The sequence below is a fragment of the Zeugodacus cucurbitae genome, chromosome 5 (genome assembly GCF_028554725.1).
Source record: "Zeugodacus cucurbitae isolate PBARC_wt_2022May chromosome 5, idZeuCucr1.2, whole genome shotgun sequence".
Lineage (NCBI taxonomy): Eukaryota > Metazoa > Arthropoda > Insecta > Diptera > Tephritidae > Zeugodacus > Zeugodacus cucurbitae.
In genome coordinates, this window is record NC_071670.1 from 4219660 (window position 1) to 4246589 (window position 26930).

Here is a 26930-nt window from a genome sequence, read left to right on the forward strand (position 1 = left end):
CACCAATTCTGCAAGCGTCTCAAGAACGCCATCACACCACCACAACAAAGTCGTTCGCTTATCGCAGCGCGTCGAAAGCCTTGCATGGCGCGGCATTTGCTTAAAAAGTATAGTGTACATTGGGGTTCGTTTCATTTGCGTTAAGACAGCGCGTTCGTACAGAACGTATACACTGTACAAAAAAAATAAATAAGCCATATAAATTCCGTATAAACAGTAACAGACAACGAGATCGCGTCGTACGTACGAGTGTATTTAATAACGTTTGTTGATCGTTGACAATTAAAAAAAATTATATTTCAATAACATTTGAAATGTGCGGTTCGTAAGCTACTAAAAGTTTTGAAATTATATATACAAATATTCCTTGAATATATGTGCCTTGCCAAAAAAGGTACGAACCGTAAAAAGAGATCGATCGAAGATCGCTATTGATTGACTTGACTGATCGTGCGAGCGTTGAGCGTGTGTTTATGTGATCGGAATTGGAAATTGGAATTTTTCAACGTACATATTTAATCGTTTTTGAAAACCAAAAACGGCGTCCACTCGAAGTTGAACAGGTTTAGAAATATACAGACATTTCTACAGTTGTTTCTTTTCTATAATATAATCATATATGTATATTCTCTCAAATAATTTGCGCACGCACAACACTTAAAAGTTCCTTAATTTTATGCGCAAATAGTTAATAATAAAAAATAAAAAATAAATAACGAATAAACAACAACAAAACCAAAAGTGAGTGAGAAGAAAAAAACGCCGAATGACTTCAACTAAAAAAATCACAGATAAAATTGTAAATTGTAAGTTCGTGTAAACGCCGACTGCGACGAACATACATGAAAAATGCATTCATTATATCTGAACGAGCATTTATTTGATGCACAAACAACGAACGCGAGTCTTGACCACAACACCGAACGTAACAGTAACAGTACGCCAGTGTCCGTTGTGGCGGCAAAGAATACGCAACTGTGCGTGAAATCGCATAAATCGATTGAAAAGAAATTAGTACTATTCGCTTTGCGAAAATTCATCAAGTGAAGGACAACAAGCGCGTGACAAAGCTAGCACAAAGCACGACACTGAAAAGTGAAAGTTAAGGAAGTCGTGAAAACATATAAAACGCTATATTTTTTCCTAGCAAAAAAGTTGTGCAAAGTACAATTTTAATTTGTGTACAAAGTGTTCCACAAGTTCAATACAGTGTTTGAACTAGTAAAATTGAGGTAGAATAATTTTGTAAAAACTGAAAGTGTAGTGAAAAGGTGTGAAAAATAGGCGAACTAAAGTGTGTGACAATAAGTGTGTGAATTAGTGGAGAAAAATTACTGTAAACTGTGATAAATAATTGAGGAAAACGAGCGTACTTTTGTATAAGATTGTATAACAAAAAAACTGAAAACTAAAAAGTTGAGTTACTTAAAAGATAAAAGGAAAAAAAAGAACTAAAAAATATTTTACACAAATATTTTTAAACAAAAATATTTTACAAAAAATTTTTTTAAACCAAAATATTTAAAAAAAAATTTTGTTAAACCAAAATATTTAAAAAAAAAATTTAAACAAAAATATTACTATAAAACAAAAACGAAAAAGAAAAATATAAAAATAACTGTGTAATATAAAATACAGCAATATTCTTAAGACACGAAAGTCAAAAAAGACACGGAAAATATTGTTAAATATTTATAATTAATAAAAATAATATACGATACGCAATAAAAATAAAACAGATACAAAAATAATTGCATTTAAATTATTTTTAAAAACTACGAAAAATCCGAAATTTACAAAATACAAAACAGAAGTTCAAAAAATATTGAAATATTTTGTCACAAAAAACAAAAAAAAAACCCGCAAACAGTATTAAAAAGTCAGAAGTCTACAAAAAATATTCGCCCTAACCTATAAACCAAAATGATCTTCAACAAATACATCGAAAAACTCTCCAGCTCCTTTGGCGGCACCTCCGCCGCCAAACAGCAACAACAAAAACAGAATCAACACATCAATGACTACAACAACACACGCAATATAGAGTATGAAAAGGCAATGGCAGCCACTTACATCAATGGTGGCCACTATCAACATTTTGAGAAGCAACATGTTGCATCGAAAAAGAAGAAGCCCAACAAAAGCCAGCAACAACAGCAACGCGAATTTCTTAGCAACGATGAATTGGCGACGATAAATAATAGTAAGTGCCACAGCAACAATAGCAGCTGCAGTAGCAGTAAAAGTGGCAGCAGCAGCTGCAACAATGATGCGAAAAATGGTGGCAACAGTGGCAATTACTTGAAAGTGCCGGCACCTTCGTACATGCGTCTCAACTCAAAAGATATACCCGCCTTACGTATTACCACCACAGATTTGCAGATCGATTTGCAAGCGCGTAATGTGGATGCTGGCGACGTGACGCCATCATCATCGTTGCATTACTATGAGGGCGACATCTATCGTACGCCACTCTCTTCATTGAATCCCTCACCCGCCTCGTCGTATACCACTTCGCTGTCGACCGAATCGTTGGCAGGCGCCTGCAGTCCGACTTCGTCAATGTCAGCTGCATCGACGCCTACTTCGCTGTCGACGTCGCCACCGCGTTTTCACAGTCGGCCGCCATCGTTGCGTTTGTCCAAGGAGTTGGCGGCGATATACTGCAAAATGTTGCACTTTCCGTGGGTATTTTTTTAGTTATTTACAGTATAAATTATTTCCTATTTATTTTATGAACTTTACTAAGTGATGTAGTGTATGTATGGCAGTTTTATTATTAGTGTAGTGTTCAGCATATTTTTTATGCGTTTGAAAATGCTTAAATTATCTTAAAATTTGTTGTTATATATTGATTTTTATCAAGTGTAGAGTTTGGAGACTTCTCGAAAATGTCCAAATATCCATCTAAACACTTGCTAGTGTTGTTTTACCACATTTTTTTACATTTTTTGAATTGTTATAAAATTTGGAGACTTCTCGAAAATGTCCAAATATCCATCTAAACACTTGCTAGTGTTGTTTTACCACATTTTTTTACATTATTTGAATTGTTATAAAATTTGGAGACTTTGGAGACTTTTCCTTAAATGCCAAAATATACTTTAAACACTTGCTTGTGCGATTTTAACTTTTTTTCTACATTATTTGAATTGTTATAAGGTTTGGAGAGTTTGGAGACTTTTCAAAAAACTGTTTAAAAAACATGGTAAATGATTTATTTTCATCATTAATCAATAATTTGCATTTTTATGCAATAACAACTGTTTCTGTTTGCGCTTTAAAATTTTCCCCTTTCAACTTTAACATTTTCCTAAGCATAACATTTTATTTAAAAATATAACTTTCACAAAATCCCCGTCAAAAGCCATTACAATACCATACAAATCGTCTTACTTCGGAGAATCCGTCACACTCTTTTCCTTTCCGCTTACATGACGTTGTAGCCTAATTATATACACGAAAGCGCATCACTGTGCCGATGCTTTTATTTATAATTATCAACGCTTTGATTTTTCTGCCCCCTGCTTTTTAAAATCACACACCATCTATAACGGTAATTTATATTTAATATTTACACGCATTGACGTACATAAGTGATTTACATGATGATGTGCTAACTGAGTGGGTAACCGTTACAAGCAGAGGTCATATGAGTCGTTAAGTTGCCAAAAATATGTTACACTTTAATAACTTATTTCGCAAACGACTCAGAAATTAACATACATACGAGCGTGCGCTTTGAGCTCAGCAGACTGCGTGTATTTATAAATGTCTGTATGTTTGTGCGTGGAGGACAATGTTTTGCAATATTTTTGTGCGCAAATGTTAAAAATAAATTATTTGCGCTCACGTTTATCATGCCTACACAGATACATGCCTACATATCTGTAGCTTTATTGTACTTCATGTGAAAAAGAAGGGCTTAAAATGTGTGGGCTGATGGCAATAATAATAATAAAAATGTAACGACACCAACGCGCAGCGAAAAGTAATAATAATAATAACAACAACAACACCTTGTTTTGCATTGTGTGTTGACGTTTGTTTGTTTTTTTCTTCTCATTCAATTTAATTGCGATGCTGATTGAAAATGCGTGGCACTAGTGTCGATACAGCTAATTAGCGTGTTGCTTGAATTTACTCACATGACATTTTTTTGTGGGCCCGTTATTTGCTTTTTTGGTGGGTGTGGAAGTGTGGTGGTCATAAATTTACAGAAAATATTAATTATAAAATATACACGGGTTGTTTACGCGAGATATGCAAATAAAATTATAATATTTGTATAGAGTGGAGAGTTTGTAGAATTTTATTTGAACATTTTGTTAATAAAATGTCACCAAAAGCATTCCATCAAGGTTTTATGCGATTTTTTGAAAGTATAGGTCATTAAAAATTTTTTGGAGACTTTTAAAAATAGGTACTTTGAGGGAGAGGAGAGTTTCTAAAGTTGAAAATTTTGTCAAAAACATGTCAACAAAAGCATTTGTTAGTGGTTTACTATGAATTTTTATCATGCAAATTTTTGGAGACTTTTGAAAATAGCTACAAATTTGTTTTGAGCACATGAAATATTATTTTAAACATTTTTAATACCATTTTGTAGCTAAAAGGTGTTAGATAATTTCAATTATTTTTTGTCAAGTGTCAATACAAGCATGCGGAGCATGTAGAACTTCTACTTCAATTTAATGGCTCCAGCAGTTTCTGAATTTAGCAAAAATTACCACAAATGATTTTTGGCACTTAAAAAGTGACGTAAATTAATTATCAACGATTTTGAAGTTATGTAGAGTTTGGAGACTTTTCAAAAATTATATAAAATAACATTTTTCGTGTTAGAAATGTATGCTAACCTCGTTTAGCTCTTTTTATAATGACATTTGTGCAAGTCTACACTTTGGAGACTTTGGAAATATGCTTTAAATCTACTAAAAATTATTTTCAAAGTAATATATGTTAGTTTTTACTACTTTTTACACTTTTGCCATTCATATAACGTTTGTAGAGTTGTTATAATACTCGTACGAAACTGAAAATCGCGTGTTTTTCGCTGTATTTTAACACTTAAACACTTAGCGTTTAATCATCTAATTATTATTTATACATTTGTATTTACCTTCACTCAATTTTTCAATTACAACTATCTATTCAAAAATTATATACCATTTCAACCATTTTTGAAGTTATGTAGAGTTTGGAGACTTTTCAAAAATTATATAAAATAACATTTTTCGTGTTAGAAATGTATGCTAACCTCGTTTAGCTCTTTTTATAATGACATTTGTGCAAGTCTACACTTTGGAGACTTTGGAAATATGCTTTAAATCTACTAAAAATTATTTTCAAAGTAATATATGTTAGTTTTTACTACTTTTTACACCTTTGCCATTCATATAGCGTTTGTAGAGTTGTTATGATACTCGTACGAAACTGAAAATTGCGTGTTTTTCGCTGTATTTGAAAACTTAGCGTTTAATCATCTAATTATTATTTATACATTTGTATTTACTTTAACTCATTTTTTTCAATTACAACTATCTATTCAAAAATTATATACCATATCAACCATTTTTGAAGTTGTGTAGAGTTTGGAGACTTTTCAAAAATTACATAAAATAACATTTTTCGTGATAGAAATGTATGCTAACCTCGTTTAGCTCTTTTTATAATGACATTTGTGCAAGTCTACACTTTGGAGACTTTGGTAAAATGTTATAAATATACCAAAAATTCTTTCTGAAGCAAAATAAGTAACTTTTTACTAATTTTTACATCTTTGCCATTCATATAGCGTTTGTAGAGTTGTTATGATACTCGTACGAAACTGAAAATCGCGTGTTTTTCGCTGTATTTTAACACTTAGCGTTTAATCTTCTAATTATTATTTATACATTTGTATTTACTTTAACTCATTTTTTCAATTACAACTATCTATTCTATTGGCATTCAATTTTCACTTTACGAGCCTGTCGCAAAAATTATTAAAATCACTCTCATATACGCTTTGCGCTTTTTACCCAACCACAAAATTGTGCTACACGTGATTACTTACGACATTTACTTATGAGCACGAATGCATTTAAAAGTCGCAAAATTCCCAACATGTTTTTTCTTATTTCTTTAATAATGTGACTGGCCCTTCTGTTGAAAACGTTTTAGCGAAAAAGAGGCAAAGTGAGCCATACAAGTTTTCGAACGCCATACATACATACATACATATTTACGACTGTATAATATATAGTTGGTTGAACGCACGTGCGTTTAACTGATGTTGAGACAGCTTTGTTGGTTTTGTTGTTGTATTTTGTATTTGTTTTTTCACTTTTTAATTTATTTTTATATGACTTTGCAGTGTTGTTCTCTCACACAACACTTACATAATTATGTAAATTTCACTATAAAAATTATAGCAATTTCATTGTTGATTATTAATAATTGTGAATTGCCGTTGATTTGTTTACTTCTACTTCCTTCAACTGCTTCAAGTTATTTTCTGAATTATTTGAATAGCACTTTTCTCCAAAGTACGCATTACAAGGCATTTTGTGTGTAGTAATTCGTAAAATATCATCACTTTGACAGCGTTTAAGCGCACTCTCTAGCTCCAGCTGTACGCTAGTCATTCACATTATCCCTATTTAATAGGTGCAATCAGCGTTGTGTGTATTTTTTTTCGCAAGTGTCAACTGATTTTCTGTAATTGTAGCAATTTCGACTAAACCATGTGTGCACAAACCGCAAATGTGCGGTAATTACGTTAATCATACGCCCCGTAGTGTTTTACTAATATTTGCATTTGGGCGTACAAATGATATGCTATTGCGGCTATTGCAAAGAAGTGCTGCTGTGTTAGAAATTACTTAACAATTAGTTGACGTAATATAGCATTTAAGAAAATGGCAGTAAACAATATCTAAATATTGTAATTACACACATGTAATTGGAGTGTATTTGGAAGTTGGAGAGAGAAAAGTGTGTGATTTGGAAGACATTTTTACGAAATTTGGATGAAGAATAAATAAAATGACTGAATAATGGTGTTTATTTTTCGTTTAAATATGCATACAATACAAATACCAAAAAAATAATATTTTGGAGACTTTTTGTAAATGAGTAAAATCGAGTGTAGACTTTCTAAAACATTACAAAACATGATTAGTTACCGTTGCTAGGTGTTTTTGTATGTAAAAACAAACAAAAAGATTGTGGAGAGTTTCAAAACTTTGGTCGAAAGGTTTCCAGTATTGCTTGATTTACTACTAATTTACTACAAATAGAGTATATGTAATTAATTTCTATACTTTAATGTAATTAATTAGATTTTTATGCAAATTTAAGTAGTTTTAGGGCAGTGTAGACTTCTGAACACAAAGTTTGGAAAATAGTTTTTACTTGTAAAAAGCAAAGCTATTTAAAAACGTGTTAAGTAATCGTGATTTTAAAGTGGTAACACAACTTTCAGTTAGTGGAGAGTTTGTAGATTTTGGCGAAATTATAACATAAACTAAAAACACTTCAACCAGGGACCGGAAATAAGAGTTATTTTACAATTTTTAATAAAAAAAATCATACATAAAGGAACATCGTAGAAAAGTTTTAATTACACCATCATGATTTTTAGGTGAACTATATGCGAAATATTGTATGATTTTTAAATTTTGATTTTTATATATTTAGATCAAAAATAAAAGTTATTTTTGATTTTTATTTTTTTAGATCAAAAAATAAGAATTATTTTTGATTTTTATATTTTTAAATAAATAATAAATAAAATAATTTTTATTTTTGATCTAAATATATAAAAATCAAAAATAACTCTTATTTTTTGATTTTTTGATAAAAGTCATAAGAGTTACGGTCCCTGACTTCAACAATACCCCTTTTTTCTATTATATAATCGCCAAAAATAATTTGTTTAAGTAATTTACTGTTACTCGTAAAATTGTTGCGTTTCTTATTAATATCAACTGTAATTACAGGTTAAATTCTTATCATAGACTTGATTTATTAGCTGCTCATTTGTTGTAAAGCACTTGAGGTTTATTGCTTTTGTTTTTGTAACACACAAAAATAATTTAGTGTTTAAACATTTAATTTGTAGCGGCTCGTTTGTCAAATTGAGTACAAACAAGATATAATAAAAAATACACAAAAGTAATAATTAAAAAAAATATGCAAATAAAAAATACAAAATAACAAAAATTAAAATACAAATTATAAAATTAAAAGCTTAAGAGCTTTAAAACATTAAAAAATAAAATTTTGAAACGTTTTTAAGCACTTTTGCAGTATTTTTTGTGAGTGGAGAGTTTCAAAACTTTTTCTCAAACACGCATAAATTTAAATCTAAAGTTAATATTCTATTTAGAATGATGTTACGATATTTTATTCACCATTTTCGAAAAGTGGAGAGTTTTTGAAAAAATATTTTTTGAGATTTTTTCATAAAAATGTTTGAATTGTACCTCAGTTCACTCGAACAACTATTAAATAATTAAAAAATACATTTCAACATATTTTCTTAACAAATTTTGGTAGTTTCAAAATTCATTTATTTCGCAATAAACTGGTTTTGAATTTTTCCAATTTTTAGCGCCACCACATTTTATTAAAGCAATAAATTTATCGTTCACAATTTTTCACGCGTGAAAATAAAATAAAAATTATTTTTTTTTTCGCAATCATTTGCGCCCACTAGCAACCAGCTGTCGCTGCTGGCGGACCAGTTTTGTTCGTTTTCATTCATTACAAACTGCTATCTCGTGCGCCTATTAAATGGTTTGTTTACATCGTGTTTGCTGTTGACCTTAATCGCGTCAAAACGATTTAATAATGCGAATGCTGAAACGTCGTGTAAATTAAATTAATTTCTTTTATTATTATTTTTTTTTTAATACACAATTTTCTATAATTTAATTTCAAAATATATGCTTTTATGCTTCCTGGTGTGGCTGTGAGTAGTTTAATAATTTAATTGTAAAAAATTATAAAAGAAGTTAATTTATTTTAAATAAAATTTTAATAAGTTTTATTAGAAAGCACTTATTATAAAAATATAATATTTATTTAGCTCAATTAATATTTACTGATTAGTTTGTATACATAATATTTTACCGTTTAACTACGTAACTATCAAGCAACTGCTAATCAATATCTTTATTTGCATTTTAGTCTCTCTTTTTTTTTTTTAGTACACTGAGTGGAATTGTTGTGCAACACCTTTTGTTGCAATTAAATATGGGTTAAGGCTTGTAGGAAATTACAAAAAAAGTACATAAACAAATACTACTTAATTAAGCTTTTGTTAAATTTTTTTTTAGTTTATTGGAAATTGCTGCTATTAAAAAGAAATAATTTAAATTATAGTAATAATATACATAATATGGTATACTTACTTATACTTCTTTGTATATTTAAATATTCAAAACACTTCAGCAATATTTTTTAATGCTTTTTCGCAAATTTAATTTTTGGAGACTTTCAAAATTTTTTAAAAACCGGTCGCATATCTTTAAAGCTACGTTATATTTAATTTCTAATAAATGGCGCACACTTTTTTCAAAGTGGAGAGTTTGGAGACTTTTCAAAAATTCATATTTTTAATTAAAACGTTCAAAATTATGCAAATGCGCACTACAATATGTTTATTTTAAACAGTTTTCATTGGTAAACTCAGTTAATTTTTGGCCTACCACTCTTACGCAGATTACTCATACGCCCCACACAACTTGTGTTAGCAGAAGTCATTCAACTCCATATGAAATATGCATTCATTTCGAAATAAATATTTAAACAATTTAAAGTCAAGTGGATTTATTTATTTCTAATTTGACTTTAATGTTTTTCTTATACAAATTATAGCATTTTTGGCATACAAATTATTTACAAAATAGGAAAAAAACTTTACTAAATGCAAAAAATCAAAATTTTAACTTTGTTTTATACATTTTTCTTTTTTTGAATGACTATTGTTCGTATTTGTACATACTCTACATGCATGTGTACATACCGAAAGGTCATTGACTAAAGCTGCACGTCTACAAATTTGTTTCAAACGTCCACGTCTACTAGCTAAATGGCTGAACTGGTTTCGTTAGCGTCAACAACTAATTTAATTTACAGTAAAATAACCAGCCAAGCGCTTTGAGTAGTAGCAACCGGCTTAGTAAAACCGGGTGGGTGTCTTGCGTGGTTGTTTTTTTTACGTGCCATTCATTTTATTTCCTCTCTGTTACATACATGTCTGCCGTAGTCATTTACATGCCCATTAAAATGCAATATAAATTGTTTATAAGAAATTAGGAAGTGTGCTTGTGTAAATAACCGCATTTGCATGTAAAGTTCATAGGAAGGTATGCTTTGTATTAAGTTTTAGTGCGTGACTTTAGTCACGTGCTACAAACTAATGTTGGTGAATATGTGCGAACGTGCATGATATCAGTACGGTGATTGAACTTGATTACATTTTCGAAAATGAATATGTTATTTTGTTACAAATTTAAATGGTGTTAATGGTTTGGTCAAGGTATAGTTTTATGACGTTTTTTACGCATTTGTATTCTTTTTTTGCAAGTGAAGAGTTTCAAAACTCTGCTCAAATATGCGTAAATGTAGTTTCAACTGCACAAAATTATGTATATGTGCTTTTTAGTGTTTAATTTGTGGTTTTTGAAAAGTGGAGAGTTTCAAAATTTTGTACAAATATGCGTAAATGTAAATTTAAGTGCGTTAAATTGTGTGTATGTGATTTTTAGTACTTTATTTGCGCTTTTTGAAAAGTGGAGAGTTTCAAAATTTTGTTCAAATATGTGTAAATGTAAATTTAAGGGAGTTAATTTAATTCTGCGCGATTTTTAGTGTTTTATTTGCGTTTTTTTTTTAAGTGGAGAGTTTTTGAAAATTATGTTTCTGACAAAATTAGTGTAATTTTAGTTAAATATTGATCTTAACACACTACTGTAAGGTAATGAAACAACTTTAGTAAGTGTAGAGTTTGTAGAGTTTTCGAAAATTGCGTATTTCATGTAACTAAACCGAATTTTTTTTTTTTAAATTTTGATGGTACTGCATATTTTTTTAGTGCTACGAACTTCAGTGTTTTCGATAAATAATGTTAAATAGTGCTTTTAATCGTTTAATCTTTCAAAATTTGAACTCAGTCGTTTCTTCCATATTTTTACTGATACCGGTTAAGACTAGCTTTCGACCAAAAGCCACATGCTATTTTCTACTTTTTCTTTTATCCCCTTGCTATACTGCCTGGTGTATTTATATTTGTATCCAAATACATATGTTTATATGTAAACACACGGGCTGAAATTTTTATTTAAAATTATCTCCAAAGTGCTAATGAGTTTTTGCTCAAGGTTTATCATTAATTTGACAAATTATGCTTTGAAAAAATATATATTTTTAACTACACCAAACATATCCAGTAATCGTGCTTAGCGCAATAAGTAGCTCTTTAAGAGCCCCCCAATGAACGCGTCCATATTTATTAAGTTTATCACTTTACAACATTGTAATGTCGCTGAACTGTCGTCCATTGGCGCCACGGCGTATAAGCAATTTACATGCGTGTATTAATTATGCATAGCATATATAAGCGGCCTTGTGCGCTCTTTTGTTGCTATGTTTACATACTTATATTCTGCCAGAATGAGAAACGCACATAAAACACATTTGTTTATTTACATTTTTTTAATTTGTTTATATTTATTATTCGTTATTATTTATTCTTTCTATTTATCTGTTGTTGTAAATTTGCATTGGCAAATGAGAAAATACTCTCGCAACACTCGTTCACTCTCTCTTTCCTTTGTCTGCTTCAGCATCTTTGGTCAATGGAATATTTTCTTGTTTATTTAATAATTGCCATTTTTGCGGTTTTAGAATTAAAAAAAAAAATTGTAGGAAAAAACATTATTTGTTTACACAAACCCACATGAAGGTATGCGACTTTGTATTTATATAATTTTTAGACTTTGTCAATTCACTTGCCGGTATTTCCATAGATTCACATGACTTCTTTCTTCTATGTATGTACATACATATTTGTGTCTTTTTAATAAATATAGAAATTCTTTAGAACATTTAAAAGTGTCTAAATGACATACTTATTTGTAAATATTTGCTTCAACACATAAGCGCAAAAATTTTGCAAAAATGCTTTTGAATGTCAAATTCGCACAGTAAAAATATGCATGTTTAATTTTTATTCGTACTACATGAAATAACGTTGAATGTAGAGTTTGGAGACTTTCTGAAAAAGTACTAAAAATATAGTGCTTAATTAAAAGTATGTAAAATTCATGCAATATGCACCAAAATAACAAATCTTAGTTAGTGTAGAGTTTCAAAATTGTTTGAAACTATGTCACAGAAGCTATTATCTTGAGTTATTACAAAGAAATTAATATTTAAAATAATTAAGCATGTTAAAGTGCTGTGTAGAGACTCGAAATAAAAAGTTTAAGCTTGTGTAGAATTTCAAAAACTACTCAAAACTATGCAGCTTACGATAATTATATTAAGCAATTACAAAAAAAAGAGCATTTATAAAATTTTAATGAGTGTAGAGTTTGGAGACTTTCTAAAATTCTTTAAAAATTGTTTAAAAACTTTTTGAAATACGTTTTACATGCTACTATTGGTTCTAATAAGCTCAAATTATCTAAAAAGTAGCTAATTTTAGTGGAGTGGAGAGTTTGGAGACTTTCTAAAATTTTTCTAAAACTTTTTAAAATACATTTTACATGAGTATGTCTAAAATTTTAATGAGTGAAGAGTTTGGAGACTTTCTAAAATTCTTTAAAAATTGTTTAAAAACTTTTTAAAATACATTTCACATGCTACTAATGGTTCTAAAAAGCTCAAATTATCTAAAAAGTAGTTAATTTTACAAAAATATTTAATCTTTATAATATTAATTCGCCCAAAGTTGAATAAAATGAAACGGTGAGATGTAATTTAATTATTTACTTACTAATTCATATTAATAATTAGTTCAATTAAGTCTTTAATATGTCTCTTTAATGAATCCTTTTGAATATCTAAACACTAATTGTTTTGTAATTTATATGATTTTTGCGCTGAAAATAATTGAGAGCATCTGTTATACGCTCGTTAACATATCATCAGAGTTAGAATAAATAGTAAATTATTAATTGCTTTTAAATTAAAAATGCTACTTTCATATAAAACTAATAGTCTGTTTCATAAGATGTGCACTCTATGAATTTACAACGCAATAATTATACAATTCAATCATTTAAGTCAACATTTTTTTAATTGCAAATGTAGACTTTCATAATCGTAAAAAATTAAATTATAATTTAACATTTAGTATGCGATGAGCATATATGTAATGTTCTCTATTAATGAGAGTAACTTTTTGTCATATTGATATGTATAGGCAAACATTATACCATATTTGCTGGTGTGCGATATTTCTGGGCCTTGTGGTTTTTTTAGGCAGTTAATTTTTGATAATATAATAGTTTTTATTTCTAATGTTATTTCCTATTAATTCTAAACAATTTTTTTTACGTGTGGAGACTTTGGAGACTTTTTCAAAATAGCTGTGATTGTGTAAAAACATGCAGTAATTAGTTTCCCATGCATTTATTATTACAATTGATACATTTTCGGCTAGTGTAGAGTTTGGAGACTTTTTCAAAATAGCTGTAATTGTGTAAAAACATGCATTAATTAGTTTTCCATGCATTTATTATAACAATTAATACAACTCGGCTAGTGTAGAGTTTGGAGACTTTTTGTAAAATTGTCAAATATTCAAATTTTCGTCATTATAAGTGAGATTTAACTTTTTTATTTTATTCAAAAAAATCAATACTAGACAGTACTTATTCTATTTTAAGCTTTAAAAATACACAGCAACTTACTAATACTGTCCAGTACAGTTCACCATTAGTCACTGTTGTACATTTCAAATGACACACATCGCCATATATGCAGGCCACTGACCTTCATTTGATGATGCACCTGCTCGAACTCCCACCCAAAGTTCCGCCACCATACCATATAATGGCATGATTCAATAACGCTTTGGCAGTTACATGCCACCAGCTACAAGTTTCCTTGAAATTGTGTTTTTTTCGCATTAAAATATTACTACAACAAAACAATAAAAAAAATGAACAATGAGCATGCAATTCCTTCCGACATGGCCTTCGCGGTTACTTGCGAAATTGTGAAATAAATAGGCAGAGGAAGTAGCGGCTATAAGGTCAACTTACCCCCTTAAATATTGGTAAAACATACTTATGTATGGGTGTATCTATGTAGTTGTGTATGTGTGTCTGCGTCATGCAACAACCTATATACTAGCGCTGGCGTTGTGTTAGAACGCACATTTACTATTAGGCATATACGAGATGTATATGAGTGTGTGTGTGTGTGTATGCTTAGAGCATGCCCAACACTGTGTGAGCGCGCTCTCAGCTGTTCCGGGCCAAGTGCAAGTTGCCTTTTTCGTTGGCATAAACTGCAGCAACAATGCAACTTGGCCATAAACCATATGTGTAAGCGCATGCACTCACACACACATACTTACAGACAGCACTAGTTGTACTCATGTGTGTGTGTGTCTGTGTTAACATTTAAGCTAACAGCTGGTTGTTGTTTTTGTCGCTTGAATGTTGTTCTTGCCATTTATTGTCTCGTTGCATTGTGCTGTGTTGTGTTGGCCGCAAAACAAGCTGCTCGCAGCCCGACAAGTAGGGAGTTCGAGCGTTTGGCTGGCTCTGGCTGGCGGGCAAGCTCACAGGTCGGCTGTCTATTGTGACTGTTCGACTGTCGGACTGACTGGACGCTCGCCAGCAGCGCGCTCTTTTGTTATGATTCGTCTACATATGTACTTCTCTAGTTCGATTCGCGCTTGGGGGGTTTACGCTTACGGTAACTAGCTGACTAGCTGCGCTTAGGGTCGCCTATTCTGATTGTGAGTTGAGGGTTGTAGTGTCACTCCATATGGCTGGCGTGTAACTAGACTCGACTTATCCGACTTATATATATGTGACACCATATACAATTTGCGCGCTGTGGCATATATTTACAAATACATATATGTACGTTTGCTTTAAATTCATATATTATGTCGCTGGTTTGTCGTCATGTCCATCCAACCACACATCACACACACACACACTTAACATCGGCCAACTGCCAACAGCTTTGAACTGGCTTTTGTGCATCGCACTGTTTTTTGCGCTTTGTAGTACGCAATTGCATTGCGAGGCGAAACGGTGTCATTTACAACGTCGAGAATTATTGTGAATATTAGAAATATATTATACTTGTTTCAATTTATTTGTTGTTTTGGTTATAGAATATTCACCTTCAGATGGATTGAATTACGTGATTTTTTTTCTGTTGAATCATAGTTCAAATTTTGGTGGTTACTATGTGAAAAAGGAAATAAAAAATAAATTATATTTAAAAAAAATAAACTAAAAAATAAATTAAAATATTTTTTTATTAATTTAAAAATATAAAGAACTTGAAAAATCACTTAAAAAACATATGTGTGTCTAATGAATATATTTCCGCCTGCATAAAGTTGTCATAGCAGGTGAGAACTGTGTATATTTTTAAGAAACTAAATCATTAAGAACTAAAAAAGCTGTACAAATGAATAGAATTGCATACAAACCCAAAAACTCATAATGAAAGTCACAAAAGTTGCGTAAAATGACGTTTCAATTATTAAAATATATATTTTCCTACCATTTCGTAGCATAAAAAACTCTCCAAATGAGCGCATATTGTTTAAAAGGCTTGACAATAATGAAAACTACTATCTTTGATACAAAGATAAAAAATTTAGCTTTTTTTGTGAAAGTGGAGAGTTTGGAGACTTTTCTAAATTTTGTTGAATATTGAGTTTTCAGCCATAATATTGTATTTTTGCATATAAAGTTTATATTTTTCATGTTAATTCGAGTTTGGAGACTTGCGAAAAGCAAATAAAATCGTTTTTTCTTGACAATAAAGTGCTAATTATGAGTTACAATGTTAACTAGAACACATTGTAATACATTGTCTGCTCCATCTATTAACATGCGTTAATTTCTACACTATTCTTATATTTTTTAATATAAATTTCTTATTGTTATTTTTAAAAATATTTTCAATATTTATTATAAATATTTTTTTTTTTAATTTTTTATTTATAAATTTTAATTAATATGTTTTCATTCAAACATTAAATTTTAATCAATGTGTTTTCATTAAAAAATTTCTTTATATTTTTCCAGATGGTTTCATGGCAATCTTTCGGGCAAGGAAGCTGAAAAATTGATACTAGAACGTGGAAAGAATGGTTCATTTCTGGTGCGTGAATCTCAAAGTAAACCTGGTGATTTTGTGCTTTCAGTGCGTACAGATGATAAAGTAACGCACGTCATGATTCGATGGCGACAGGTGAGTGTGCTATAAATTAAACAAATTAATATAAATTATAGGGGAGAGTGTGGTAAATATATTTATCAATGTAAATGCATATATTAACGGTTTAAAAAGCTAAGCTAACGGTTTAAATAATAAAATTACTTTTCAAAGCATCATACTGTAGCAGCTGAACTCATTTTACAATGTGGAGAGTTTGGAGACTTTTTGAAATTTTGATAAATAATATTATTTCCAAAGAATTGTAGTAAAAATCACTAAATTATAACATTTGAACTTAATTTCCAAAGTGGAGAGATTGGAGACTTTTTGAAATTTTGATAAATAATATTATTTCCAAAGAATTGTAGTAAAAATCACTAAATTATAACATTTGAACTTAATTTACAAAGTGGAGAGTTTGGAGACTTTTTGAAATTTTGATGAAATCATGTTTTTTAAGAATTAATTCATTTTATGGCAAATTTAAAAAAACTTCATTTTTTAATATTTTTCTCATTTATATGAAATCTTATATATGCTGAGTCACACTCCCAAAAATTTCCAAGGAAAAAATATATGAAAATCCCATTTTCATCATTTCAATGTTTTTCCTCGAAATGTACGACCTTGAAATTTTCGTACATAGCAACGTAACTCGTAGCTAACTAATACAGCAAGAGCAACAAAAACAACAAATAACAAAAATCACTTAAATGTCAGTTGCAGCCAAGCAAATTACTTGCGCCAAATACAACAATAACAACAAATGCAATGATTTTCGTATTTTGTTTTGGTTTTTTTTTTGTTATTGTTGTTGTTGCCGCCAGTAAGTCAGTTACTTAGAATATAGTGAGAATATGTAAAAATACATAAAAAATAAAAACCAATAACAAAAGCAACAACAAACAGAGGTGTTAGAACAAAATGTAGTGTTAAATTGCTGCTTAAACAAAAACCCAAGTTCCAGTGATCTTTAACTGTCACAACAACAACAGCAAAACAAAAAACAAGTAAAAAATTGCTATAGTAAAAGCATTGCTGCGACACGACAAAAATTACGCTGGAAATCGTAACAAATGCAAATGTGCAAATATATGTATGTAGAGATTATATTATGAAAGTAGCAAATTTACCATAACAACAACAAGAGCAACAACAAATGACACGCGGTAATAAACATTGCGATTTTGCAACGCGATAAAACTGAAACCATAACAAATATTGACAAAGTTTCGAAGCAATAAATTAGTTAGTTGCTGGAAAAAAGTGCTTTGAATTGCTTAAGCCAAAGTGCGGAAAACTATTAGCAAAAACAATAGCAAAAGCGCGGAATCTGCTGATTTGTTGTTTATTTATTTTTGTGCTTTTAATACGCTTTGCAGTGGTATTTCGTTGTGAAATAAATATTTTTGTAAGCCTTTCTTAGCATTTTGCAACTAAAACGAACTCTTCAATTGAGAACGCAATATTTAAAAGGCTTAGTAATGATGCAAACCATTGCACATGGCTTAAAACACGAAAATTTAAAATATTTTTTGAAAGTGGAGAGTTTGGAGACTTTTTATTTTTTTAATGGAATTTGAATTTTTCTATTTTTTATAATTATTTAAGTGTTTAATAAAATTTTTTTGCAATTTTGCTTAGCATTTTGCAAACTCTCCAGAAGGGAAATCAATATCTAACACGCTTAGTAATAATACAAGTCTTTAAATATGTTTTAAAATAATAAAATTTAAATTTTTTGAAAGTGGAGAGTTTGGAGACTTTTTATTTTTTAATGAAATTTGAGTTTTCTGATTTTTTATAATTATTTAAGTGTAAATTTTATTTTTAATAAAATTTTTTTGCAATTTTTCTTAGCATTTTGCAAACTCTCCACAGGAGAAATCGATATCTAACACGCTTAGTAATAATACAAATCTTTAAATATGTTTTAAAATAATAAATTTGAAATTTTTTTTAAGTGGAGAGTTTGGAGACTTTTAATTTTTTAATGAAATTTGAGCTTTCTGATTTTTTATAATTATTTAAGTGTAAATTTTATTTTTAATAAATTTTTTTTGCAATTTTTCTTAGCATTTTGCAAACTTTCTACAGGAGAAATCGATATCTAACACGCTTAGTAATAATACAAATCCTTAAATATGATTTAAAATAATAAATTTTAAATTTTTTGAAAGTGGAGAGTTTGGAGATTTTTCAAAATTATGTTGAAATTTAGGTTTTCCCACTTTTTAAAATTATTATTTAATTTTAAAATCGTTTTTTACTAATTTTTTGGTTTTCTCTTCACCTCATTTCCAGGACAAAAAATACGACGTTGGCGGTGGTGAACCCTTCGACACGTTGTCCGAACTCATCGAACACTACAAACGCAATCCGATGGTGGAGACATACGGCACAGTGGTGCATTTGCGTCAGCCATTCAATACGACGCGCATCACAGCCGGTGGCATCAATGAACGTGTGAATCAACTGGCCAAGGTGAGTTGAGACATGGCGTATGAGTAACCGTTACTCTTTCTTTACTAATTATACGCTTTTCCTTTCATTTAAGGGCGGCTTTTGGGAGGAATTCGAATATCTGCAACAAGACAATCGCAATATGTTTTGTCGCATTGAAGGCTATAAGCCGGAGAACCGCAGCAAGAATCGCTATCGCAATATACTGCCCTGTAAGTCACACAGAGAATTTTTGTATTTTTGTAACTAAACATTTCTAACATTTTCATATTTATTTACTCTTTCCCTCACACACTCGCTGCCGCAGATGATCATACCCGCGTAAAATTACTGGATGTGGACAAGAGTGTGTCCGGCGCTGAATATATAAATGCGAATTATATTCGCCTACCCACCGATGGCGATTTGAATAGTATGAGCTCATCGTCGGAAAGTTTGAATGCCACTGGCATGGTGGCCTCTTGTCCCGCCTGCTCCGCCGCCCAAACACAGATGCAGTGTGTGAATTGTCATAAGCTGAATAAGACATGTGTGCAGTGTGCTGTTAAAACGTCCGTACTGCCGTTGAGCAATTGCATAACGTGTAATAAAAAATCGGATACGATTAATAAGCACAAGGTGTACATTGCGACGCAGGGTTGCTTGCAGACCACGATTGTCGATTTCTGGAATATGATCTGGCAGGAGAATACGCGCGTGATTGTGATGACAACCAAAGAGATTGAGAGAAGTAAGTGTGTGCAGGAAGTTTGATTTTTCATTACATTTGACTAATTCAGCGCTATTAAACTGAGAATAAATGTATTCAGCGCTGAATTTTGTATGATTAAAGCTGAGTTTGTAAAGAGATTGAAACAATTAAGCGAATGCATGAAGTGTGATTGCTCATAAATTAAGTGGTAGTTAATTCAGCGCTTCTTAACTGAAAATAAATGTATTCAGCGCTATTAAACCGAACATAAATATATTCAGCACTAAATTTAGTAAGACAAAATCTGTGTATTTGTGAATATTTACTTTTTGTAGCGCAATTCAGCTGAATTCGTTGGTAGTTATGCGTAAAAAAGTGAGCTGAATTGGTTAAATGTTATTCAGCTGCACACTTTATTGCATATTTGTAAAACAATTTTTATTTGCTATTATTAACAAGCAGTTTAAAAGTCAGCAGACATTTTTAAACTTATTCAGCGCAGCAAATAAAATGAATGACGCATTTATTCTTGAGTCTGAAGTTATAAATACTGAGTGCAGTTGTAATCCAGCGGATTTTGAACTCAGCTTACAAATAGTTTGCTTATTTAAGCACATTTTAAGGCATTAAAATTATTTTTCCTGCCAAAAAATGTGCATTTTGTAATTCAGCGCGCTTTAATTAACTGATATTATACTTTATATTTTTGCTATTTTATTACGAAAAGTCGCTGCAGTTTTAATTCAGCTTTATACCAGGCTTACAAACATTTTTTTTTTTATAAATTTCGCAGGGTCCAAAATTTCATATAATTTACTAACTACGCTTTTTTACAGACCGCAGTAAATGTGCCAAATACTGGCCGGATGAGGGTCAATGCCGACAATTCGGTCCAGCGAAAATACAATGCCTCACAGAAAACAAAACAAATGATTATACGCTGCGTGAATTTCTATTCTCTTGGCGTGATAAGCCCGAACGTCGCATCTATCACTATCACTTTCAAGTGTGGCCCGATCATGGTGTGCCCACGGATCCGGGTTGTGTGCTGAATTTCCTGCAAGATGTGAATTCTAGGCAGAGTCAACTAACAATGACGGGCGAGAATCCGGTATGTGTTGAGCGCAAGTTTTATAAAATATTTTCTATCCCTATGCTAACACTATTTTCCATATATTTTAGGGTCCAATATGTGTACATTGTTCGGCTGGTATTGGTCGCACGGGCACCTTCATTGTGATTGATATGATTCTCGATCAAATCGATAGATACGGTAAGTGCTGTGAATAAGCTGCTGAATATATATAATAGCATATTTTAATTTTCTTTTGTACCGTTATCTACAGGTCTGGGCACCGAAATCGATATACAGCGCACAATACAAATGTTACGCTCCCAACGTTCTGGTCTAGTACAAACTGAAGCACAATATAAATTTGTTTATTATGCTGTGCAGCATTACATACAAACGCTAGTACAGCGCAAACGTGCCGAAGAGCAGAGCTTACAAGTTGGACGCGAATATACAAATATAAAGTGAGTATCCCCCCGCATGCTCCACACCGTTACTAACTAAGCTGTTCGTGATAAAACACTGATTGGCAAATTAACTTTTGAAATACCTAAAGTCATTAGAACTTATGGGTTTTTGTGTTTTAATGACACTTGAGCCGTGCTGAATAGCTTTTGTTACTTCTAACAGTTATACTAATGTCTTGTATATGTATTAGGTTGAAAACTATAATAGACGACGATTGTTTCGATATTCAGCTAAGTATTTAATGCGTTGAATTGAGAATTTAAATGCATTAATATATTTTTCTGAATTAATTCAGTTTTTCCTAGCTATTCAGCTACGTGTTTAATATGCCAAACCAAAAAATATAAAATAAATTTTTTATACAAATCAGCATTGCTGATTCAGTTTTGGGCGCTGAATATACTTGTGTATGAGTACAATGAGTTCAAATTTTGATTTTAGAAACAGCGATGCAGTAAGATATGTATTTCAATTAATTTTTTGATATTCAGCTATGTTATTAATGCGCTGAATATGAGTTTCAATTTCATTTATATATTTTACTGAATTAATTTAGGTTTTCCGAGCTCCGAACAATATAAAATATATTTTTGTTACTAATTAGCATTGTTTTAGCAAGGCTGAATAACAGTTCGATGCGCTGAATTGGGATTTTTATACTCAAAATTTGTTAAAATATTGATTTTAAAAGCTGCGTAATATTAAGAAATATTTTGAGATAAATTTTTTTTATATTCCGCTATGTTAATAATGCGCTGAATAGGAATTTTAAATACATTTATATAATTTGCTGAATTAATTTATTTTTTCCGAACTTCAAACAACATAAAATACATTTTTAACGCAAATCAGCATGGTTTATCAAGGCTGAATAACAGTTTTGTGCGCTGAATTTGCATTTGTATAGGTAAAGTTTTAAAGATTTGTTTTAGAAGCTGCGAAACAGTAACAAATATGTTGCAATTAATTTCAACTAAGTTTAATTATAAAATAACCAATTCAGCAACATTTAAACGCGCTGAATATGCAATAACTACACTTTAATTTTACGAAATGGAGTTATTATTGTTAACTAACGCACTCTCCCTCTCTCCGCAGGTACACAGAAAGCAGCAGTGACTCACAAAGATCTCCGCTACCATCAGCAAGTTCTAGCGTAAGTTTAGCAAGTAAAAACCAAATATCGGTCAGCATGAACAGCGTGAATGCGACCAGCAACGCCGCCGAGAGTATGAATCACTATGCCAGCACCGGCGTTGGCACCACAAGCGCCACTAAATCGCCACAAATGTATGGCACGATAACAGCAGCAGCAGCAGCTCCACCACCGTTGGCTAGCAAAAGCAAACAAGCGCCGCTGCCACCAATGCCGGCCAGTGTGCTCGGCGGCATAGCGTTAACAACGAAAGCGAGTGATAGCAGTATGCAACAGCAACAACAACAACAACAACAACAACAACAACAACAACAAAGCTCTATTTCACCGCAGCAGCAGCAGCCAAACGCCACGATGGCAACAACGCAACCGAATGCGTCGGGCAGTGCTGCTGCGGCAGGTAAGCAGGTATTCACACGGCTTAGTATTTTCAAATCGTTGACTCCCATCGCTTTACAGCCAACGAAAACATTCCCAAAGACATGAGCATGAGCATGCGCACAGGCAGTGCTCAACAGCAGCAGCAGCAACAACAGCATCGGCAACAATCAGCGCCACCGACACCGCCGCGCCCTAGCTATACATGACAGTTAAGGTTTTAAGTAAATGAAATGAAGCGTGATGGCAAAAACGAATGTCTCTGTTAGTTATACTTCTTCTTCTTCCCCCAACCACACACTCATTTTGCATTTCGCGTAACGGAATCTGTATTGCTTCGTATGTAGTGAGTCTACGTGCACTCTGTGCTCTGAAATGCACGCGTGGCGCCTAAGGAAGTGCAGCAAATCTAAGAAATTAGAAAAGTAAAAACTGTGTTGGCGCATGCGTATGGCAACTCCACGAATTTGTAAACTAATAATTTCCTCCGTTTAGCCGATATTCACTCCAATTTCTTTATATATTTCAAATATGAGCCGAAAAGTGCTGAAAACTTATTTTCTTTATATAAACCGTTACTCGTAGTTTGTTAAAACTGTTCTATGAATCCGTTAAGGGTCTTGTAATGTTACTAGTTCGTTGCCTTTTTTTATTGCTTTTTGGCATATTTTATTTATTTTTTTATTTATTTTAGATTATTTTCAAATACTTTCTTAGCGCTGTCACAAGCTGTCAAGCGTCGCCTGCTGTTCGTTAATTTTATATTTTTTTTAATTTGTTGCCCTACCCAACCTTCTACTCCCTTAGCATGCTCGATTTATGTATAATTATTTGCTCGTTTCCGTTATCTCCCTTTTTTGTAACAAAAAAACCTTAATAATGTTAGTTATTGTTGTTATTGTACTAGCGTAGTTTGTTGCTGCTGTGTGGCTGTTGCTGTTTTTTTAATAATTTTGTTGTAGTTGTAGTTGTGTAATAGCATCCGCTGCATCGTAGCGCAGTGTGAAAGCAAACGTAAAACGTAAAAAAAAAATAATTTAAAAAGCAAGAAAAAATTAATTAATTTATATAAATATGAAACAAAAGCGTTGATTGTGATCTGTATTGATGCATTGAAAAAATATATTTAAAATTAAAAAAAGCCAATAAAATAGCATGCTTATGAGCAAGAAATGTGTCAGCAAAAATCAAAATATTTATAATAACTGATCTAAGCAAAAAAAAAATATATATTTTAAATATTGCTTGAGTGCATACCATAAATTGGTGTGATCAGTGTAGAGTTTGAAAAGCTTTGTAGAAACACCAAAATAACATTTTTTGATATTTGCAAAGCAAAATAAATGTTAAAAAAATAGTTAAAAATTGTTAAAAAGCAAGCTTAAATGTGCGTAGACAAAGGAAATCGTGAAAATTATTTTTTTTATTACTATATTTTTTTTATAAAAAATTATGTTTTTGAAAAAAATGCTATATTTTTTTTTACAAGGAAAATCGTGAATATTGTTTTTTTTGGTTTTGAGAAATGTTGTTTATTAAAGTAGGATTTTTCGAAAAACTATATTTAATGGTATTTATAAATTTTTTTATTTTTTTTGAAAAAAAAAAATGTGCTATATTTTTTTTTTGAAAAACTATATTTAAAAAAAATCCTACAATTTTTTTTTGTCTAATGTAAATTAAAAATTTTTTTTTTTCAAAAAATATATTTTTACTAAAAAAAGTTCATTCAGCAATGATTTTATTTTATATAATTTTTTTCAACTTAATTTTTCGAAAAAAGCTAATTTAACAATTTGTTTATTTTAAATACAATATTACTTTTTTTATAAATTCATATTTATTTTTTTAAATTTTGAAGTGAAAAAATTATGAGACAAAATAAAGTTTCTTGCAAATTAAATTGCATGCATTTCCAAAAAAAAAAAATATAAATAAAAAAAATCAATTTAAATTGCCATAAAATAAGCCGAAGCAAGATTTGAAATTAAATTTAAAGAAAACAATTAAATTATGTATTTTATACTTTTTTAAACTTTACTTGTAAACAAATTCATATAATTAATTTAAGCAAATATTTCAAACTGTGATTTAATAAAATTTAATTTGGTGGTATTTTTTAATAAAAGAAAAATAAAAAAATTGTAAATAAAAAAACCGAAAAAAATTATGCGCGGGTCAGAAAAAATAAAGGATATAAGAAACAAACTATTTATTAATAAATTATTATTTAAAAGAAGAGTTCAAAACTCAGTTATAAAAAGTGTAATTAAAAAAGCAGTTATTTGCTAATATTTGAACAAAAAAATACAAATACAAACAATTCAAATTAAGTATAAATAGCAGCAAGCTGAAATTTAAATAAATATATAATATTTTCCGTCATATTAATTATTTAGAAGCTTTTTTTTAATTTTTTAATATATTTTTTTTGTAAATTTTTTTAATTTTTTAATATATTTTTTTTATTTTTTAACATTTTTTAATTTTTTGGTCTAAATATTTTTATAAAATTTTTCTGTTTTTTTTTTGTAATTTTGTGAAACTAAAAATGTATCAAAAAATAATTTTCACGATTTCACGTCGCCAATTTTGCTGCGCTAACCTTAAAGCATTCAAAAACAACGCAAAATATTTTATTTTTTATTTACAAAAACACAACAAACAAATATTTTACGTTGCTGATTTTAAATCAACAAACAATTAAAAAAAGAAGAAAAATTATGTTTTTATAAAAATAATGAATAAAGTAGTCGCTAATTTGTAACGCTGTAATTATATATATACATACATATAAATATTTAATTTTACTTTAATTTTTTGTATTTTGTAATTGTGGAAATTGCTAAAAAAATATTGTTATAGTTATTTGAATATCATTATTGCTGTGTAATTACATATATATCTATATTTATAATGATTACTTTTAATAAATTTACTAATTTTAAACGAACATTTTAAATTGTTTTACATTTAACAAAAGTTCTTTTTTTCACTGATTTTCTGCTGCGTACTTTTGTGTTGAGTTTTATTTGCACCGCAATCTGTTGGAAAAAAATTTTGAAAATTAATTTTTATTGTTGAGTCGAACATTTATTTTGTCTAATGCAAACAAATAAATTTTAAATAAAATAATTTAATTGCATGCAAAATATTTCGTTTGTAATTTGTTTGTATCTTACTTTGTAGCGTTTGTTTTTTAGAAATAGTAAACCAAAAAAATTTGTTGCATTTGTAAATTCGAATATTTATTTTTTAATTTTTTGCCTTAAATTATCATCAGCTTAGTTTATATTGTTTATATTTTTTTTATTTTTATAAATCTTGTATTTTTTATTTAAAAAAATTTTTGCATTTTTTGGTATTTTTTTTTAATTCATTGCTTTCTAATTTCTTATATTTAGTTTTAAGGTTAAGTTTAAAGTAAATTAAGAAACAAACTTTTTATAAAGAAAAGGAAAAAAATGTTTCCAAATTATAAAATATTTTTTTAATTGTGTATCTATAAAATTTGCGGAATTTAAATTAGAAAAAAAAAATAAAAATATATATTTTTTTTAAATAAAATAATTAATAATTTGAAATAAAAATATATATATTTTTTATTTTTTGATTTTTTCCGTAATATTTAAAGAATTTAATTTAAAAATAAAAATATTTTTTTTTTGTAATTTTTTAACTAAACAATTTGCGGATTTCACATTAAAAATTATTATTTAAACAAAATTAATTATTTTTATACTTTTATTTTATATTGCTTTCATTGTAGTTTTTGTAATTGTAGCGCTGAGTTGTTAAATTTGTGTTGAAAAAATTGGTAAAAATTAAGTTTGTTTAGAAAATATTGGAAAAAGTTAAATTTGTTTAAAAAAAAATATTAAATCTTAGATTTATTAAAAAAAAATTAGTAAAAAAATTATTTTGTTTGTGTTAATACCAAATTCAATTTGTTTAGTTGTTAAGCGCGAAATTCGTGTATTGTTATTGTCAATTAGCGCTGAAAACGCAAAATATTATAAATAATTGCTTATATTTCATACAAATAAATATTTTTTTGTAAAAAAAACAATTATTTTTTGATAAAGAACGCAAAATTTGCTATATGTTAGTAATAAAAAAAAATTAATAATTAATACAAATTACTTTTAATTCTTGGCTGTTTTAGTAAGGCTTTCAAAAGAAAATTTATTTGGTCGGTAATATTTTTAAGAATTTTTTGGAAGAAAACTTTTTTTATGCGCTTAATATAAATTCGGCATGAAAAAAACATAAACTTGCAAATACAA

At 29.7% G+C, this 26930-nt stretch overlaps 1 protein-coding gene across 2 annotated transcripts; it reads left to right on the forward strand.

The window, feature by feature from the left end:
* On the forward strand, positions 1 to 24764 carry LOC105208571 (tyrosine-protein phosphatase corkscrew). 2 transcript variants are annotated; one of them, XM_029037977.2, is made up of 10 exons: positions 1 to 2684; positions 16284 to 16449; positions 18721 to 18900; positions 18974 to 19091; positions 19187 to 19609; positions 20407 to 20681; positions 20753 to 20843; positions 20917 to 21106; positions 22209 to 22666; positions 22726 to 24764. In XM_029037977.2, exons 1-10 carry the CDS (start codon positions 1924 to 1926, stop codon positions 22851 to 22853), a joined length of 2790 nt encoding a protein of 929 aa, XP_028893810.2. In that variant the 5' UTR covers positions 1 to 1923; the 3' UTR covers positions 22854 to 24764. The 2 variants fall into 2 exon arrangements, with proteins under 2 accessions (XP_028893810.2, XP_028893811.2); XM_029037978.2 differs by having other exon boundaries at positions 22209 to 22674; positions 22726 to 22895.
* Positions 24765 to 26930: the final 2166 nt, after the last annotated feature.